The 20,593-nt window shown below is 42.8% G+C and overlaps 1 protein-coding gene across 1 annotated transcript in view; it reads right to left on the bottom strand.

The window, feature by feature from the left end:
- Window positions 1-2,323: 2,323 nt before the first annotated feature.
- LOC115134210 (metabotropic glutamate receptor 3-like) overlaps window positions 2,324-20,593 on the bottom strand; it is a 41,250-nt gene continuing 22,980 nt past the window's right edge. The window contains exons 5-11 of the mRNA XM_065022516.1: window positions 11,615-11,857; window positions 11,202-11,391; window positions 5,573-5,882; window positions 5,236-5,429; window positions 4,997-5,129; window positions 4,579-4,766; window positions 2,324-4,424 (exon numbers count right to left, since the gene is read on the bottom strand). Of these exons, the coding sequence (XP_064878588.1) occupies window positions 4,358-4,424; window positions 4,579-4,766; window positions 4,997-5,129; window positions 5,236-5,429; window positions 5,573-5,882; window positions 11,202-11,391; window positions 11,615-11,857 (1,325 nt within the window). The 3' untranslated portion in view covers window positions 2,324-4,357. The remainder of the gene's footprint in view (window positions 4,425-4,578; window positions 4,767-4,996; window positions 5,130-5,235; window positions 5,430-5,572; window positions 5,883-11,201; window positions 11,392-11,614; window positions 11,858-20,593) is intronic.

The raw sequence follows: 20,593 nt of genomic DNA, 5'->3' as shown, positions 1-20,593 counted from the left end.
TAGAGAGCCGGTGTAGTAAGATTGAATCCTACTACACCGGCTCTGACGCTCGTCGGATGTGGCAGGGCTTGAAAACTGTTATGGACTACAAAGGGAAACCCAGACGTGAGCTGCCCAGTGACGTGAACCTACCAGACAAGCTAAATGCCCTTTACGCTCGCTTCGAGGCAAGCAACACTGAAGCATGCACGAGAGCACCAGTGTTCTGGATGAATGTGTGATAAAGCTCTCGGTAGCCGATGTGAGCAAGACCTTTATTAAACAAGTCAACATTCACAAAGCCAGATGGATTACCAGGACGCGTACTCAAAGCATGCGCGGACCAACTGGCAAGTGTCTTCACTGACATTTTCAACCTCTAAATGACTGAGTCTGTAATACCTACATGTTTCAAGGAGACCACCATAGTCCCTGTGCTCAAAGAAGAGAAGGTAACCTGCCTACATGACTACCGCCCCGTAGCACACTACGTCGGTAGCCATGAAGTGCTTTGAAAGGCTGGTCATGGCTCACATCAACAGCATCCTCCAGGACACCCTAGACCCACTCCAATTCGTATACCACCCCAACAGATCCACTGATGCCTCAATCGCACTTCACATTGCCCTTTCCCACCTGGATAAAAGGAACCCCTATGTGAGAATGCTGTTCATTGACTACTTATCAGCGTTCAACACCATAGTGCCCACAAAGTTCATCAGTAATGACCCTGGTACTAAACATCTCCCTCTGCAACTGGATCCTGGACTTCCTGACAGGACACCCCCATGTGGTAAGGGTAGGCAACAACACGTCTGCCACGCTGATCCTCAACACGGGCCCCTCGGGTGTGTACTTAGTCTCCTCCTGTACTTCCTGTTCACCCACGACTGCGTGGCCAAACACGACTCCAACACCACCATTAAGTTTGCTGACGACACAGTGGTAGGCCTGATCACCGACAACATTTAGACAGCCTATAGGTAGGAGGTCAGAGAACTGGCAGTGTGGTGCCAACCTCTCTCTCAATGACAAAGGAGCTGATGGAAAAAGGAAAATGCGGGCTGAACAGGCCCCCATTAACATCAACGGGGCTGTCGTGGAGCAGGTCGTGATTTCCTTGGTGTCCACATCACCAACGATCTATCATGGTCCAAACACACCAAGACAGTCGTGAAGAGGGCACGACAAAACCTTTTCCCCCTCAGGAGACTGAAAAGATTTGGTATGGGTCCCCAAATCCTCAAAGTTCTACAGCTGCACCATCAAGAGCATCCTGACCGGTTGAATCACTGCCTGGTATGGCAACTGCTTGGCATCTGACCATAAGGCACTACAGAGGGTAGTGCGTACGGCCCAGTACATCACTGGGGCAAAGCTTCATGCATTCCTGGACCTATATAATAGGCAGTGTCAGAGGAAAACCCATAATATTGTCAGAGACTCCAGTCACCCAAGTCACTGTTTTCTCTGCTACCGTACGGCAGGCGGTACCGGAGCGCCAAGTCTACCCGCTGTATATAGCCTCATTATTGTTATGTTATTGTGTTTTTATTATTTTTTACTTTAGTTTATTTGGTAAATATTTTCTTAACTCTTCTTGAACTGCACTGTTGTTTAAGGGCTTGTAAGTAAGTATTTCACGGTAAGTTCTACTGGGCACTTGTAGTCAGCGCATGTGACAAATAAAGTTTGATTTGAACTTGTGTGAATCAACATCCCCCACCTCTGTTCTTCATCCTTGACTCCCCCATCCCACTCTATCAGAACAAAAGGAATTGTGAAAGTGGATGTTGCAGTGGTTTGCTATAGTGATGTGCAATGCGGGGAGGGAATAGGAGGGTCTAGTATCTGGTGGGTGCAAGGCTGGGGAGTGAATGCATAAGCCTAGGGACAACAAAGCCTCCCAATCTCTGAGCTGTGTGTATGTTAGTGTGTGTCTGGGCTGAACAATGCTGCTCTGCCTCCTGGGCCATGGGATGCTTTTACATAATCCAGGTCCTCTTGGCCTGCTGCAACACACACACAAACTTCTTTAGGTTCGCTCAATCACAGAAACGCTCTCTCCCTCTTTGTGTCTGTCTTTCACTATTGCAAAGACTTTGGGGAAATGTTTGACAGGCTCACTGCGTCAGAGGTGCAACACCGGTTATTACACCTCAGGAAATCCTGTTAGCAGAGAGGGGTGTGGCCTCATTCTCCTGGACTCCACTTCCTTAATGTTTCACACTACGGAAAAGTGGGATGAAGGAAAGAAGATGAGGCGACCAGGATAGGAATCCATTTGAGATGCATAAAAAATAACTTCCTCCCACCTGATTTTATATACACAATGAGACCGGGGGGGGGGGGTTATAGTAACACCGGGAGTAGGATGACTTTAACCACAGACACTGCTCTAAGGTCAGTTTTACATCTTTACCCCTACTGGTTAAGGTTAGGCTTGGTGGACTGTAAACGGATCCTAGATCTGTGCCTATAAGGACAGCCTCTACCTGGAGCATAAGCCTAGCAGACACACAGCGCATAGCGGTTAATAGAACATCACATGATTACAGGACACATTGACATGGGAGAACGCCCTACCCATTGGTTTAAAGGATGCAGGGAAGATGTGTTTGCAGCAAAGTCTTTTCTACAAACCGTGCTTGTGGAATGATTTCAAAGAATGTAAATGCTAAATTAAACATCAGTGACTGAGTTTATGATTGTGGCATTGCATCAACAATGTTCCTTTAATATTGACAGTTAAGACTTGGAAAGAGTCACTTTTAATGAACTACCTTGTGTTGTCACACAGATGCTAACGTTTGATGCGGAAATACCAGTTAAATAGAAACGTTGTTGTTGTACACACGTCTGTTACTATGGCCATCAAGGTAAAGGGACCATCCTATACAGTGGCTGTTCCATGGAATTAGAATGAGTAGAAGGAACATTCCAGTTCAAAGCCACAGTCCATATTGGGTGGACTGGCTGCCATATTGGGAAAGTTTAATACATATTTGATACTATTCTGCTATAATAAGAGCAAATGTGTGATTCAACATACTATATGAATTTGAGACTATGTCCGTCCGTTCCAGCCATTCTATTCCTATGGGCTAGTCAACACTCACAGAGCTTCATCCACAGTCAGTCCACAGTAGTGGGAATCCTACTGGAGTTACATAATACTGTCAACATTGTGCTGTTCCAACCATCAGTAATTATATATACAAATATACAGATACAACATACAAATGCATACTGACTGGGTTATTACAATGAGACCTACAAAAAAAGCACAAGAGTAGAAAGTCTGTGGGCTATTGCAGGTGAGGCTGTTGCAGCCACTACTCATACAGAACATCTGTTTTCAGACACCCCTAACACACACACTCCTATCACAACTCTAACACGCAAACCTCACAGGCCACATTGTGTGCACGAGTGTTGCAAAATAAATGGACACATACAGTATATATTATTCAATCATTTGGTACGCACCGCTCACGTGCTTGAACGAGCGTCTGCATTGCCACATGCTAAAATAGAACTTGGCTCTATTTGAGACGCTCCACGGACTGCAAGTCCCCTCCTTATTGAATATCAGGAAGATAACGACCCACGTGGATGCTTGACAAACACAGGAGGAGAGATTCATTAAATATAACAAAACTAAGTAGGTTTTCATTTTTTATCTGTGGATTAATCGTCAGAGTAGAGGAACAAGACTTTGTGTGACTCCGGGTCAAAATGTTAAAGTTAGAAGACCATATGCATGTCAGGTAAAATATCAACCCAATGTGCATCTCCCAGGACGAACTAGCAGTCTCAACAGCTAGCTAGCTAAATGTCCATGAATGTTTCGACCTGCCTCCAAATTAATATAGTTGGTTTTGATATTTCAACCTGCGTGTCACAATCGCGTCTGGTGTGGATGTACAAAATCATCACGCGCGCAATGGCACATGCATACGCACGCACACACGTGGCCGGTGTTGTCAGCATTACCTATCACAACCCTAACACACACACACACACCACAACACACTCCTATCACAACCCTTACACACACACACTCCTATCACAACACACTCCTATCACAACCCTAACACAGTTATAAATAAATTAACACAGCCTTTTAACAAAGGTATCAAAAACAAAGCGTCAAAAAATCCTCCTACAAATTCTCTTGTTCTATTGTATGTCTACAACAATGTTGATTCCATGATATGTACAGCACTAGAAAATAATTTAATCATAATGCACACTTTCTACAGACATGAAATGTTACTGTGGTAGTCCACGTGGTGGGAGAGGGGACAGGGGGGCACAATGTGTGCCTATTGACTAAGTCTCTGAGGGGTGGGGATAGAGAGGTGAGTGGGTAGGGTCACAGAGAGGAAGTGGTGGAGTCAACTATTTCTCTCCCATTACACACAGTCGGTACATACTGGGCACTCACTGATGTGTGTGTGTGTGAGAGAGAGAAGAGAGAAGAGAGAAGAGAGAGAGAGAGAAAAATGGGAAGAAAAAAGATTAAGGAATTTAGTTAAATTATAACTCGGCAACATAAACAAACCATGCACAGTGGTCAGTGTCTATGACCGTAACTGAACCATACCGTGTGAAGCGCATGTGGTGGCAGGACCACTGACACTGAAGCGGTTGATATTGAGGCGGAGACTGGTGACGTTCTTCTGTGGTTGGAACATGATGATGTGGACCTTGGGAGCGAACATACAGCCCAACACCACGAAACCACTGAGACTGACAGAGATACACATGGTGGTGGTCTGGACCTGTAGAGGGAGACAGATCGCATGGTAACTCCATTGGAACAGAGGAGCAGAGGAAGGAAGGATTATTTTTGTGGACATATGCATGAACACACACAAAAGCACACATGCGCGTGATCCTGCTTCACACACACCCTACCTGACTAATCACAAAGTCAGATTAATGAGACCACAGGAGCGGTTTATTTTTTCCACAGCCTAGGGCTGTGTGTGTGTGTGTACCATGCTCTCACCCTGTAGTCACTGGATGTGACGTAGAATATGGGCAGGAAGGCTAGCCAGATGATACAGGTTGTGTACATGGTAAATCCTATGAACTTAGCCTCATTGAAGTTCTCTGGACACTTCCTGGTCTTGAAGGCGTACCTAGATCAGATAAAGGATACGAAAAGAAAGACTAAATAATCCTTCAAGTCAAAAGATAAACAGAATAATACATCTTGAGAAGTACACACACACACACACCACCTACACGGTACACAGGATGACCAGGAGCACGTCATATACTAGTGACAGCAGCATGCTGGAGTCACGGACGTTACACTTCAGGATCACTGTCTGCCGTCGCTCCGGTAACGTAAACCTCCTGGTACCAGGAACCTCCAGCAGCAACCACACAGACACCATCACTAACTGGACCGATATCAGACTGAGACAGATAAACACCTGGGGAGGGGAGGGCAAGGGGGAAGGGGACACCATCACACAGAGGAACACCATCATCATCTGAGCTATAACTTCCCTCCCTACCTTCCTCCCCTCTCCTTCCCTCTATCCCTGTTTGATTGACAGCTAGGATGACCTCTGACCTGAGAGGTGGGGCTTATGAAGCGAGGCCTTGTGGTTCCGCCCCCATCCTTTACCCCGCTGAAGATCCGGGCGATCCGATTGGTCTTAGTGAGCAGGGCTGAGTAGCAGACAGCGAATGAGGTGCTTAGGCCAAGGCGTCGCATGGCGCAGATAGTAGGAGAGGGCTTGGCCAGGAAGAGGAAGGTGAGGGAGTAGGACATGAAGACCCCCAGCAGCAGGATGTAACACAACTCTCTGCCTGACGCCTTCACCAGGGGCGTGTTGTTGTGTCTCACAAACACCCAGAACACCAGAGATGTACAGAGGAACCTGCAGAGGGAGAGTAAATCAGTTTCAGTTGATTTTATTGAATCCCCTAATTCGACTAGAATTTGTACTAGGCCTAAACAAAAGCCTGTACTTTACACCTATGCCTTTTGTATGTCTTTGATCGGGTTCAAGTCTGGGCTCTGGCTGGGCCACTCAAGGCCATTCAGAGACTTGTCCTGAAGACACTCCTGCGGTGTGTTGGCTGTGTGCTTAGGGTCGTTATCCTGTTGGTAGGTGAACCTTCACCCCAGTCTGAGGTCCTTAGCGCTCTGGAGCAGTTTTCATCAAGGATCTCTCTGTAATTTACCCCGCGTCCATCTTTCCCTCAATCCTGACTAGTCTCCCAGTCCCTGCTGCTGAAAAACACCAACAACAACATGATGCGCTTACCACCATGCTTCACCGTAGGGATGGTGCCAGGTTTCTTCCAGACATGAGGCTTGGCATTTTTTTTTTTTTTGTGAATTTCACCCTTTTTCGTGGTATCTAATTGTTAGTAGTTACTATCTTGTCTCATCGCAACGACTCCCGTACGGCTCGGGAGAGATGAAGGTCGAAAGTTATGCTTCCTCCGAAACACAACCCAACCAAGCCGCACTGCTTCTTAACACAGCGCGCATCCAACCCGGAAGCCAGCCGCACCAATGTGTCGGGTTGGAGCGAGCGGTCGCATCTGCACTCGGTCCGCAGGTAGTATTACAGTCATTACATTTCATTATAGTACAACGGTTTGATTTGTCTAATCTTAGCAATTTCTTCTTAGCTAGCTACATAGCCGTCTTTGTATCATAGATAATTGCGTAATTATCGTATTTCGTCGTCCTAACGCAGTCTACACTGCCCCGCAGCTAGCCAGCTAGCTAACGTCCACCGTCTACCGATTAGCAGCACAACTATTACACTCAACTGAACGACTTGATTAGTGTAGTGTTAGCTAGCGACATAGTTGTCTTTGCTGTCTTCGTATCCAAGATAATTGTGTAGTTTAGAGTGTGTAGTTTTAGAGTGATTATCTTAATTTACCGAGGTTAGCTAGCCAGCTATTTGTCGTCCTTAACGTAGGAGACACTGCAATCAAATTGAACTTCCTCACTCAACAACCCGGTCGCATTTCGCTTCACAGGTAGTATCACATTTTTCATTTCATTTCATTACAGTACAACGGCTTGATTTGTTTGATCGTAGCTAGCTACATAGCCGTCTTTGTATCAAAGATAATTGTGTAGTCTTGAGCGATTTCCTAGGTTAGCTAGCCAGCTATTGTCGTTATTTTAACGCAACGTAACGTAATCAACACTGCTAGCTAGCCAGCTAGCCCCGAATAGCAGCACAGTAGCACAGTAGAAACTATTACACTCAACGGAACGACTTGATTAGTGTAGTGTCAACAACGCAGACACTGCCAGCTAGCCTACATAGTCAACAACGCAGCCTCTGCCAGCTAGCCTACTTCAGCAGTACTGTATCATTTTAGTCAATAAGATTCTTGCTACGTAAGCTTAACTTTCTGAACACTCGAGACGTGTAGTCCACTTGTCATTCCAATCTCCTTTGCATTAGCGTAGGCTCTTGTGTAGCCTGTCAACTATGTGTCTGTCTATCCCTGTTCTCTCCTCTCTGCACAGACCATACAAACGCTCCACACCGCGTGGCCGCGGCCACCCTAATCTGGTGGTCCCAGCGCGCACGACCCACGTGGAGTTCCAGGTCTCCGGTAGCCTCTGGAACTGCCGATCTGCGGCCAACAAGGCAGAGTTCATCTCAGCCTATGCCTCCCTCCAGTCCCTCGACTTCTTGGCACTGACGGAAACATGGATCACCACAGACAACACTGCTACTCCTACTGCTCTCTCTTCGTCTGCCCACGTGTTCTCGCACACCCCGAGAGCTTCTGGTCAGCGGGGTGGTGGCACCGGGATCCTCATCTCTCCCAAGTGGTCATTCTCTCTTTCTCCCCTTACCCATCTGTCTATCGCCTCCTTTGAATTCCATGCTGTCACAGTTACCAGCCCTTTCAAGCTTAACATCCTTATCATTTATCGCCCTCCAGGTTCCCTCGGAGAGTTCATCAATGAGCTTGATGCCTTGATAAGCTCCTTTCCTGAGGACGGCTCACCTCTCACAGTTCTGGGCGACTTTAACCTCCCCACGTCTACCTTTGACTCATTCCTCTCTGCCTCCTTCTTTCCACTCCTCTCCTCTTTTGACCTCACCCTCTCACCTTCCCCCCCTACTCACAAGGCAGGAAATACGCTCGACCTCATCTTTACTAGATGCTGTTCTTCCACTAACCTCATTGCAACTCCCCTCCAAGTCTCCGACCACTACCTTGTATCCTTTTCCCTCTCGCTCTCATCCAACACTTCCCACACTGCCCCTACTCGGATGGTATCGCGCCGTCATCTCTTCCCTCTGCTCAAACCTTCTCCAACCTATCTCCTGATTCTGCCTCCTCAACCCTCCTCTCCTCCCTTTCTGCATCCTTTGACTCTCTATGTCACCTATCCTCCAGGCCGGCTCGGTCCTCCCCTCCCGCTCCGTGGCTCGACGACTCATTGCGAGCTCACAGAACAGGGCTCCGGGCAGCCGAGCCGGAAATGGAGGAAAACTCGCCTCCCTGCGGACCTGACATCCTTTCACTCCCTCCTCTACATTTTCCTCTTCTCTCTCTGCTGCTAAAGCCACTTTCTACCACTCTAAATTCCAAGCATCTGCCTCTAACCCTAGGAAGCTCTTTGCAACCTTCTCCTCCCTCCTGAATCCTCCTCCCCCCCCCCCCTCTCTGCAGATGACTTTGTCAACCATTTTGAAAAGAAGGTCGACGACATCCGATCCTCGTTTGCTAAGTCAAACGACACCGCTGGTTCTGCTCACACTGCCCTACCCTGTGCTCTGACCTCTTTCTCCCCTCTCTCTCCAGATGAAATCTCGCGTCTTGTGACGGCCGGCCGCCCAACAACCTGCCCGCTTGACCCTATCCCCTCCTCTCTTCTCCAGACCATTTCCGGAGACCTTCTCCCTTACCTCACCTCGCTCATCAACTCATCCCTGACCGCTGGCTACGTCCTTTCCGTCTTCAAGAGAGCGAGAGTTGCACCCTTCTGAAAAAACCTACACTCGATCCCTCCGATGTCAACAACTACAGACCAGTATCCCTTCTTTCTTTTCTCTCCAAAACTCTTGAACGTGCCATCCTTGGCCAGCTCTCCCGCTATCTCTCTCAGAATGACCTTCTTGATCCAAATCAGTCAGGTTTCAAGACTAGTCATTCAACTGAGACTGCTCTTCTCTGTATCACGGAGGCGCTCCGCACTGCTAAAGCTAACTCTCTCTCCTCTGCTCTCATCCTTCTAGACCTATCGGCTGCCTTCGATACTGTGAACCATCAGATCCTCCTCTCCACCCTCTCCGAGTTGGGCATCTCCGGCTTGGCCCACGCTTGGATTGCGTCCTACCTGACAGGTCGCTCCTACCAGGTGATGTGGCGAGAATCCGTCTCCACACCACGTGCTCTCACCACTGGTGTCCCCCAGGGCTCTGTTCTAGGCCCTCTCCTATTCTCGCTATACACCAAGTCACTTGGCTCTGTCATAACCTCACATGGTCTCTCCTATCATTGCTATGCAGACGACACACAATTAATCTTCTCCTTTCCCCCTTCTGATGACTAGGTGGCGAATCGCATCTCTGCATGTCTGGCAGACATATCAGTGTGGATGACGGATCACCACCTCAAGCTGAACCTCGGCAAGACGGAGCTGCTCTTCCTCCCGGGGAAGGACTGCCCGTTCCATGATCTCGCCATCACGGTTGACAACTCCATTGTGTCCTCGTCCCAGAGCGCTAAGAACCTTGGCGTGATCCTGGACAACACCCTGTCGTTCTCAAATAACATCAAGGCGGTGGCCCGTTCCTGTAGGTTCATGCTCTACAACATCCGCAGAGTACGACCCTGCCTCACACAGGAAGCGGCGCAGGTCCTAATCCAGGCACTTGTCATCTCCCGTCTGGATTACTGCAACTCGCTGTTGGCTGGGCTCCCTGCCTGTGCCATTAAACCCCTACAACTCATCCAGAACGCCGCAGCCCGTCTGGTGTTCAACCTTCCCAAGTTCTCTCACATCACCCCGCTCCTCCGCTCTCTCCACTGGCTTCCAGTTGAAGCTCGCATCCGCTACAAGACCATGGTGCTTGCCTACGGAGCTGTGAGGGGAACGGCACCTCAGTACCTCCAGGCTCTGATCAGGCCCTACACCCAAACAAGGGCACTGCGTTCATCCACCTCTGGCCTGCTCGCCTCCCTACCACTGAGGAAGTACAGTTCCCGCTCAGCCCAGTCAAAACTGTTCGCTGCTCTGGCCCCCCAATGGTGGAACAAACTCCCTCACGACGCCAGGACAGCGGAGTCAATCACCACCTTCCGGAGACACCTGAAACCCCACCTCTTTAAGGAATACCTAGGATAGGATAAAGTAATCCCTCTCACCCCCCTTAAAAGATTTAGATGCACTACTGTTCCACTGGATGTCATAAGGTGAATGCACCAATTTGTAAGTCGCTCTGGATAAGAGCGTCTGCTAAATGACTTAAATGTAAATGTTAAATGAAACTCTGTGCACCTGGCGACCCTGCCGCCACAGGAGTTGCTGGTGCACTTGGAAAAATTCTTGGTTTCATCAGACCAGAGAAGGGTTGGCCAAGGCCCTTCTCCCCCAATTGCTCAGTTTGGACAGCTCTAGGAATAGTCTTGGTGGTTCCAAACGTCTTCCATTTAAGAATGATGGAGGCCACTGTGTTCTTTGGGACCTTCAATGCTGAAGAAATTTTTTGGTACCCTTCCCCAGATCTGTGCCTCGACACAATCCTGTCTCAGAGCTCTACAGACAATTCCTTTAACCTCATGGCTTGGTTTTTGCTCTGACATGCGCTGTCAGCTGTGGGAACTTATATAGACAGGTGTGTCCTTTCCAAATCATGTCCAATCAATTGAATTTACCACAGGTGGTTTTCCAATCAAGTTGTAGAAATATCTCAAGGATGATCAATGGAAACAGGATGCACCTGAGCTCAATTTCAAGTCTCATAACAAAGGGTCTGAACACAGGCATGTTTTATAAATTTGCAAAAAGTTTGAAAAACCTGTTTTTCGCTTTGTCATTATGGGGTATTGTGTGTAGATTGATGGTGATACAAATATATATATATTTTTTAGAATAAGGCTGTAACTTAACCAAATGTGTAAAAGGGAAGGGGTCTGAATGCACTATATATATACCAACTGGTGATACTTATCCCTCTTCCTCTCCTCTAAAGTCTCACCCGACAATGGCGATGCTGATGGGTCCGATGGCCCAGGCGTCCTCCCACATGATGTAGTCCTCGGGCAGGTCATAGCAGAAAGTGAGGTCTTCACTGGGCCACTGGCCGGGGGCGCAGGGCGAACAGGTGAACTCATCAGCTAGGTACTCATGAGCCTCACATGCAGTACAGATCCAACAACAGTACTCTCCTACAAGATACAGGTATAAAACATATACATTAACTTAGGCAGAGTTTATGTTAGAAAAGGAAAGTAGGTTGTTTACATGAACTCCAGCTGCTAAAATCATTTCATTCTCCAAAACAAATTACATGAAAACTTCTATTAGTGCTGTCACTAGATCGCAGTGAGCAGCCTGCTCAAAGCCCTATGTGTGTGTGTGTGTGTGTGTGTGTGTGTGTGTGCTCCTCACCAGCCTGCATCTTCTTCATCTCATTGCGGGCACATGGGTCACTGCACTGGGATGGGGGCACCACCTCCCTTGGCCAGCGAATCAGGTCACTGCTCAGGCTCAGAGTCTCCGCCCACTCGCCGATGGGCACGTAGCCATAGCGATCAGCGTTGCGCTGGTAACTGAAGATGTTGTAACGTCCCATCCCGTCGCCATAGGGATCAAACTTCACCACAGTCTCACTGCCGAGAGGAGAGAAGGGAGCTGAGAGGGAGATAAGGATAAGGGGAAAGAGACAGCGAGAAAGAGAGAGGAGGGGTGGAAGGGTGAAAGAGAATGGTAGGGTATGAGAGGAGAGAGATCGGGAGAGAAGATAAGAAACAGAATGGAACTAGTGTCAGGATTTCAATTTCATTTGAAGTCGATTTGAAGAAAGCAGTGTCACAGAGGAGTGTAATGAATTCCAAGACATAAATTACATACAAAGCCAGTCGAAGTGACAAAGTGAGAATGTAGCAAGTGTATCTAGTGGTTTAAACGTGTGTTACAGCATCTCACTGAGGTCAATATACTGTACACAGCAACATAACTGCAGAGAGTAAGAGAGTGTTACACCAGTGTTAAGTAACCTGGTTTGAATCCTTGGGGAGCTAACACAAGTCTTCAGGTTTTAGGAAAGGTTACTCATCTCCTCACTACAAGATGAAACATGAGTGTTTACCCCTCAGAGGTAGGCTTAAACATAGCTGAGACTGTGTTATATAAAGACCCTGTGTTATATATAGACCCTGTGTTTTATATAGACCGTGTTATATATAGACACTGTGTTTTATATAGACCCTGTGTTATATATAGACCCTGTGTTATATATAGACCCTGTGTTATATATAGACCCTGTGTTTTATATAGACCGTGTTATATATAGACACTGTGTTTTATATAGACCCTGTGTTATATATAGACCCTGTGTTATATATAGACCCTGTGTTTTATATAGACCGTGTTATATATAGACCCTGTGTTATATATAGACACTGTGTTTTATATAGACCCTGTGTTTTATATAGACACTGTGTTATATATAGACCCTGTGTTATATATAGACCCTGTGTTTTATATAGACCGCGTTATATATAGACACTGTGTTTTATATAGACCCTGTGTTATATATAGACCCTCTGTTATATATAGACCCTGTGTTTTATATAGACCGTGTTATATATAGACCCTGTGTTTTATATAGACCCTGTGTTTTATAGACCCTGTGTTATATATAGACCCTGTGTTATATATAGACCCTGTGTTTTATATAGACCGTGTTATATATAGACCCTGTGTTATATATAGACACTGTGTTTTATATAGACCCTGAGTTTTATATAGACACTGTGTTATATATAGACACTGTGTTTTATATAGACCCTGTGTTTTATATAGACCGTGTTATATATAGACCCTGTGTTATATATAGACACTGTGTTATATATAGACCCTGTGTTTTATATAGACACTGTGCTTTATATAGACCCTGTGTTTTATATAGACCCTGTGTTTTATATAGACCCTGTGTTTTATATAGACACTGTGTTATATATAGACACTGTGTTTTATAGACACTGTGTTTTATATAGACCCTGTGTTTTATTTAGACCCCGTGTTTTATATAGACCCCGTGTTTTATATAGACCCTGTGTTATATATAGACCCTGTGTTTTATATAGACCCTGTGTTTTATATAGACCCTGTGCTTTATATAGACACTGTGTTATATATAGACCCTGTGTTTTATATAGACACTGTGTTTTATATAGACCCTGTGTTTTAAATAGACACTGTGTTATATATAGACCCTGTGTTTTATATAGACCCTGTGTTTTATATAGACACTGTGTTTTATTTAGACCCTGTGCTTTATATAGACCCTGTGTTATATATAGACACTGTGTTTTATATAGACCCTGTGTTTTATATAGACATTGTGTTTTATATAGACCCTGTGTTTTATATATACACTGTGTTTTATATAGACCCTGTGTTTTATATAGACCCTGTGCTTTATATAGACACTGTGTTATATATAGACCCTGTGTTTTATATAGACCCTGTGTTATATATAGACCCTGTTTTATATATAGACCCTGTGTTATATATAGACCCTGTGTTATATATAGACACTGTGTTTCATATAGACCCTGTGTTTTATATAGACAATGTGTTTTATATAGACACTGTGTTATATATAGACCCCGTGTTTTATATAGACCCTGTGTTTTATATAGACACTGTGTTTTATATAGACACAGTGTTTTATTTAGACCCTGTGCTTTATATAGACCCTGTGTTTTATAGACACTGTGTTTTATATAGACCCTGTGTTTTATATAGACACTGTGTTTTATATAGACCCTGTGTTTTATATAGACACTGTGTTATATATAGACCCTGTGTTTTATATAGACACTGTGTTTTATTTAGACCCTGTGCTTTATATAGACCCTGTGTTATATATAGACACTGTGTTTCATATAGACCCTGTGTTTTATATAGACATTGTGTTTTATATAGACCCTTTGTTTTATATAGACACTGTGTTTTATATAGACCCTGTGTTTTATATAGACCCTGTGCTTTATATAGACACTGTGTTATATATAGACCCTGTGTTATATATAGACCCTGTGTTATATATAGACACTGTGTTTCATATAGACCCTGTGTTTTATATAGACACTGTGTTTTATATAGACACTGTGTTATATATAGACACTGTGTTTTATAGACCCTGTGTTTTATATAGACCCCGTGTTTTATATAGACCCCGTGTTTTATATAGACACTGTGTTATATATAGACCCTGTGTTTTATATAGACCCTGTGTTTTATATAGACACTGTGTTTTATATAGACACAGTGTTTTATTTAGACCCTGTGCTTTATATAGACCCTGTGTTTTATAGACACTGTGTTTTATATAGACCCTGTGTTTTATATAGACACTGTGTTTTATATAGACCCTGTGTTTTATATAGACACTGTGTTATATATAGACCCTGTGTTTTATATAGACCCTGTGCTTTATATAGACACTGTGTTATATATAGACACTGTGTTTTATATAGACCGTGTTATATATAGACACTGTGTTTTATATAGACCCTGTGTTATATATAGACCCTGTGTTATATATAGACCCTGTGTTTTATATAGACCGTGTTATATATAGACACTGTGTTTTAAATAGACCCTGTGTTATATATAGACCCTGTGTTATATATAGACCCTGTGTTTTATATAGACCGTGTTATATATAGACCCTGTGTTTTATATAGACCCTGTGTTTTATATAGACCGTGTTATATATAGACACTGTGTTTTATATAGACACTGTGTTTTATATAGACCCTGTGCTTTATATAGACACTGTGCTTTATATAGACACTGTGTTATATATAGACCCTGTGTTTTATATAGACCCTGTGTTTTATATAGACATTGTGTTTTATATAGACCCTGTGTTTTATATAGACACTGTGTTTTATATAGACCCTGGGTTTTATATAGACCCTGTGCTTTATATAGACACTGTGTTATATATAGACCCTGTGTTTTATATAGACCCTGTGTTATATATAGACACTGTGTTATATATAGACCCTGTGTTATATATAGACCCTGTGTTATATATAGACACTGTGTTTCATATAGACCCTGTGTTTTATATAGACACTGTGTTTTATATAGACCCTGTGTTATATATAGACACTGTGTTATATATAGACACTGTGTTTTATAGACACTGTGTTATATATAGATCCTGTGTTTTATATAGACCCTGTGTTTTATATAGACCCTGTGTTTTATATAGACCCTGTGTTATATATAGACACTGTGTTATATATAGACACTGTGTTATATATAGACCGTGTTATATATAGACACTGTGTTTTAAATAGACCCTGTGTTATATATAGACCCTGTGTTATATATAGACCCTGTGTTTTATATAGACCGTGTTATATATAGACCCTGTGTTATATATAGACACTGTGTTTTATATAGACCCTGTGTTTTATATAGACACTGTGTTATATATAGACCCTGTGTTATATATAGACCCTGTGTTATATATAGACCCTGTGTTTTATATAGACCGTGTTATATATAGACCCTGTGTTATATATAGACACTGTGTTTTATATAGACCCTGAGTTTTATATAGACACTGTGTTATATATAGACCCTGTGTTTTATATAGACCCTGTGTTTTATATAGACCCTGTGTTATATATAGACACTGTGTTTTATATAGACCCTGAGTTTTATATAGACACTGTGTTATATATAGACCCTGTGTTATATATAGACACTGTGTTATATATAGACCCTGTGTTTTATATAGACCCTGTTTTATATTACATTTACATTTAAGTCATTTAGCAGACGCTCTTATCCAGAGCGACTTACAAATTGGTGCTTTCACCTTATGACATCCAGTGGAACAGCCACTTTACAATAGTGCATCTAGGTCTTTTAAGGGGGTGAGAAGGATTACTTTATCCTATCCTAGGTATTCCTTAAAGAGGTGGGGTTTCAGGTGTCTCCGGAAGGTGGTGATTGACTCCGCTGTCCCGTGTTTTATATAGACCCTGTGTTATATATAGACACTGTGTTATATATAGACACTGTGTTTTATAGACACTGTGTTATATATAGATCCTGTGTTTTATATAGACCCTGTGTTTTATATAGACACTGTGTTATATATAGACCCTATGTTTTATATAGACCCTGTGTTATATATAGACACTGTGTTATATATAGACACTGTGTTATATATAGACCCTGTGTTATATATAGACACTGTGTTTTATATAGACCCTGTGTTTTATATAGACACTGTGTTATATATAGACCCTATGTTTTATATAGACACTGTGTTATATATAGACACTGTGTTATATATAGACACTGTGTTATATATAGACACTGTGTTATATATAGACCCTGTGTTATATATAGACACTGTGTTATATATAGACACTGTGTTATATATAGACCCTGTGACCCTTATATATAGACACTGTTATATATAGACACTTGTTATATATAGACCCTGTGTTATATATAGACACTGTGTTATATATAGACACTGTGTTATATATAGACCCTGTGTTATATATAGACACTGTGTTATATATAGACACTGTGTTATATATAGACACTGTGTTATATATAGACCCTGTGTTATATATAGACACTGTGTTATATATAGACACTGTGTTATATATAGACACTGTGTTATATATAGACACTGTGTTATATATAGACACTGTGTTTTATATAGACACTGTGTTATATATAGACCCTGTGTTATATATAGACCCTGTGTTTTATATAGACCCTGTGTTTTATATAGACACTGTGTTTTATATAGACACTGTGTTATATATAGACACTGTGTTTTATAGACACTGTGTTATATATAGACACTGTGTTTTATATAGACACTGTGTTATATATAGACCCTGTGTTATATATAGACCGTGTTTTATATAGACCCTGTGTTATATATAGACCCTGTGTTATATATAGACACTGTTTTATATAGACACTGTGTTATATATAGACACTGTGTTATATATAGACCGTGTTTTATATAGACCCTGTTATATATAGACCCTGTGTTTTATATAGACACTGTGTTTTATAGACACTGTGTTTTATATAGACACTGTGTTATATATAGACCGTGTATTATATATAGACCCTGTGTTATATATAGACCCTGTGTTATATATAAACATTGTGTTTTATATAGACCCTGTGTTTTATATAGACCCTGTGTTTTATATAGACCCTGTGTTATATATAGACCCTGTGTTATATATAGACCGTGTTTTATATATAGACCCTGTGTTAAATATAGACCCTGTGTTTTAAATAGACCCTGTGTTTTATATAGACATTGTGTTTTATATATAGACCCTGTGTTATATATATAGACCCTTTGTTATATATAGACCCTGTGTTTTATATAGACCGTGTTTTATATATAGACCCTGTGTTACATATAGACCCTGTGTTTTATATAGACCCTGTGTTATATATAGACCCTGTGTTTTATATAGACCCTGTGTTATATATAGACCCTGTGTTATATATAGACCCTGTGTTTTATATAGACCGTGTTTTATATTTAGACCCTGTGTTACATATAGACCCTGTGTTTTATAGACACTGTGTTATATATAGACCCTGTGTTTTATATAGACCCTGTGTTATATATATGTATTCTTAATTTAACCAGTCAATTCAGTTAAGAACAAATTCTTATTTACAATGAAGTTCTACCCCAGCCAAATCCGGACTACGCTGGGCCAATTGTGCGCAGCCCTATGTGACTCCCAATCACAGCTGGATGTGACACAGCCTGGGTTCGAACCAGGGACTGTAGTGATACCTCTTGCACTGAGATGCAGTGCCTTAGATGACTGTGTCACTTGGGAGGTTAAGCCTATCCCTGGGTTATGCATGTATGTTGGTAACATGCATCCCTCATCCTGCTCTTGTCCTTTTACACTTATAAGATCGGATCAAAATCAGTTCCCAATACATCTTTTAATTGTCTACATCTGTCCGAAAACGTGGGCACCACCAGAATAAGGACATACAGTGCATTCGGAAAGTACTCAGTCCCCTTCCACATTTTGTTACGTTCCACCCATATTCTAAAATGGATGAAATAGTTTTCTCCTCATCAATCTACACACAATACCCCATAATGACAAAGCGAAAACAAGTTTTTAGACATTTTTGCAAATGTATATACATAAGCATTCAGACCCTTTACTCAGTACTTTGTTGAAGCACCTTCGGCAGCAATTTCAGCCTTGAGTCTTCTTGGGTATGACACTACAAGCTTGGCATACCTGTATTTGGAGAGTTTCTCCCATTCTTCTCTGCAGATCCTCTCAAGCTCTGTCAGGATGGATGGGGAGCATCGCTGCACAGCTATTTTCAGGTCTCTCCAGAGATGTTCCATTGGGTTCAAGTCCGGGCTCTGGCTGGGCCACTCAAGGCCCTTGTCCCGAAGCCATTCCTGCGTTGTCTTGGCTGTGTGCTCAGGGTCGTTGTCCTGTTGGAAGGTGAACCTTTGCCCCAGTCTGAGGTCCTGAGCACTCTGGAACAGTTTTCATCAAGGATATCTCTGTACTTTGCTCTATTCATCTTTCCCACAATACTGACTAGTCTTCCAGTCCCTGCCACTGAAAAACATACCCACAACATGATGCTGCCACCATCATGCTTCACCATAGGGATGGTGCCAGGGTTACTCCAGACATGACACTTGGCATTCAGGCCAAAGAGTTCAATCTTGGTTTCATCAGACCAGAGAATATTGTTTTTAATGGTCTGATAGTTCTTTAGCTGCCTTTCATCAAACTCCAAGATGGCTGTCATGTGCCTTTAACTGAGGAGTGGCTTCTTTCTGGACATTCTAACACAAAGGTGTAATTGGTGGAGAGCTGCAGAGATGGTTGTCCTTCTGGAAGGTTCTCCTCTCTTCACAGAGGTACTCTGGAGGTCTGTCAGAGTAACCATTGGGTTCTTGGTCCCCTCCCTGACCAAGGCCCTTGTCCCCCGATTTCTCAGTTTGGCTGAGCTGCCAGCTCTAAGAAGAGTCTTGGTTGTTCCTAACTTCCTCCATTTAAGAATAATAGAAGCTACTGGGTTCTTGCGGACATTCAATGCTGCTACTGCAGAAATGTTTTGGTACCCTTCCCCAGATCTGTATCTTGACACAATCCTGTCTCGGAGCACTAAGGACAATTAATTTGACCTCATGGCTTGGTGTTTGCTCTGACATGCACTGTCAACTGTGAGACCTTATATAGACAGGTGTGTTCCTTTCAAAATCATGTCCAATCAATTTAATTTACCACAGGTGGACTTCAATAAAGTTGTAGAAACAACTCAAGGATGATAAATGGAAACAGGATGCACCTGAGCTCAATTTCGAGTCTCATAGCAAAGGGTCTGAATACTTCTGTAAATATGGTATTTCTGTTTTTTATTCTTAATACATTTGCAAAAAATAAATAAAAACCTGTTTTCCCTTTGTCATTGTGGGGTATTGTTTGTATATTGCTGAGAAAAAAAAAGTATTTTATCAATTTAAGAATAAGGCTGTAGCGTAACAAAATGTGGAAAAAGTCAAGGCATCTGAATCATTTCCAAATGGAAGCATGATAGCACCAGGTATAAACAGGGCTTCTGTGTTGGTAGGCTCTTTTAGGACCTATTCTAACTGGTTTAGAGCGCATGGTTCTGAGCATTGTGGCAGATACGCTGACTGGGACAAAAGCTGATATTGTTGTGTGTGAGTGTGTGTTTGTGTGCTGACTAGGACTAGAAGAAGAATGGAGTGTCAGACCAGAGAGGTTATGAAATCCATTTATCACAAAGACAACCTACTTCTCCTCCCCACTCCTTTTTATGCCTCTCTTTCCATCTCCCTCTCTCTCTCCCGCTCTGTCTCTCTCTCTCCTTTAGGATATTGGGAGTGTTTAGGCTTCTTCCAGAGATAAACGTTAAATGATTTAAATAAGGAAAAGCTGATATGATAGTCCATATCTATATAATAAAGCAAAATAGCCACATGCACGCAGGCACGCACACACACATTCACACACACATTCACACACACACTTGCTGACAGTCAATACATAACTGCATAACACTGTAAGATACAAACACTGCAACACTGCAAGATTAGTTGTTTTTTATGTGGTGAATTGCCAAAATTCTTAGTACAAAACTCATGCGGTGTTTTTAGAGCTCTCCTGACAATTTCGGCTTAACTTCTTTGAATCTCTTATTTTCCATCCTTGTAACACGAACAGCAAATTTTCTTGCACAATTTCAGGCGTATCTACATCCATTATGAATCGACTTAAACATAGTCCTCCTAAAACAAGAAGAACATCTCACATCAACAAC

This window comes from Oncorhynchus nerka, linkage group LG9a (genome assembly GCF_034236695.1).
Source record: "Oncorhynchus nerka isolate Pitt River linkage group LG9a, Oner_Uvic_2.0, whole genome shotgun sequence".
Lineage (NCBI taxonomy): Eukaryota > Metazoa > Chordata > Actinopteri > Salmoniformes > Salmonidae > Oncorhynchus > Oncorhynchus nerka.
Note: the sequence above shows the minus strand (reverse complement) of the source record. Positions and strands in the feature narration are given on the sequence as shown.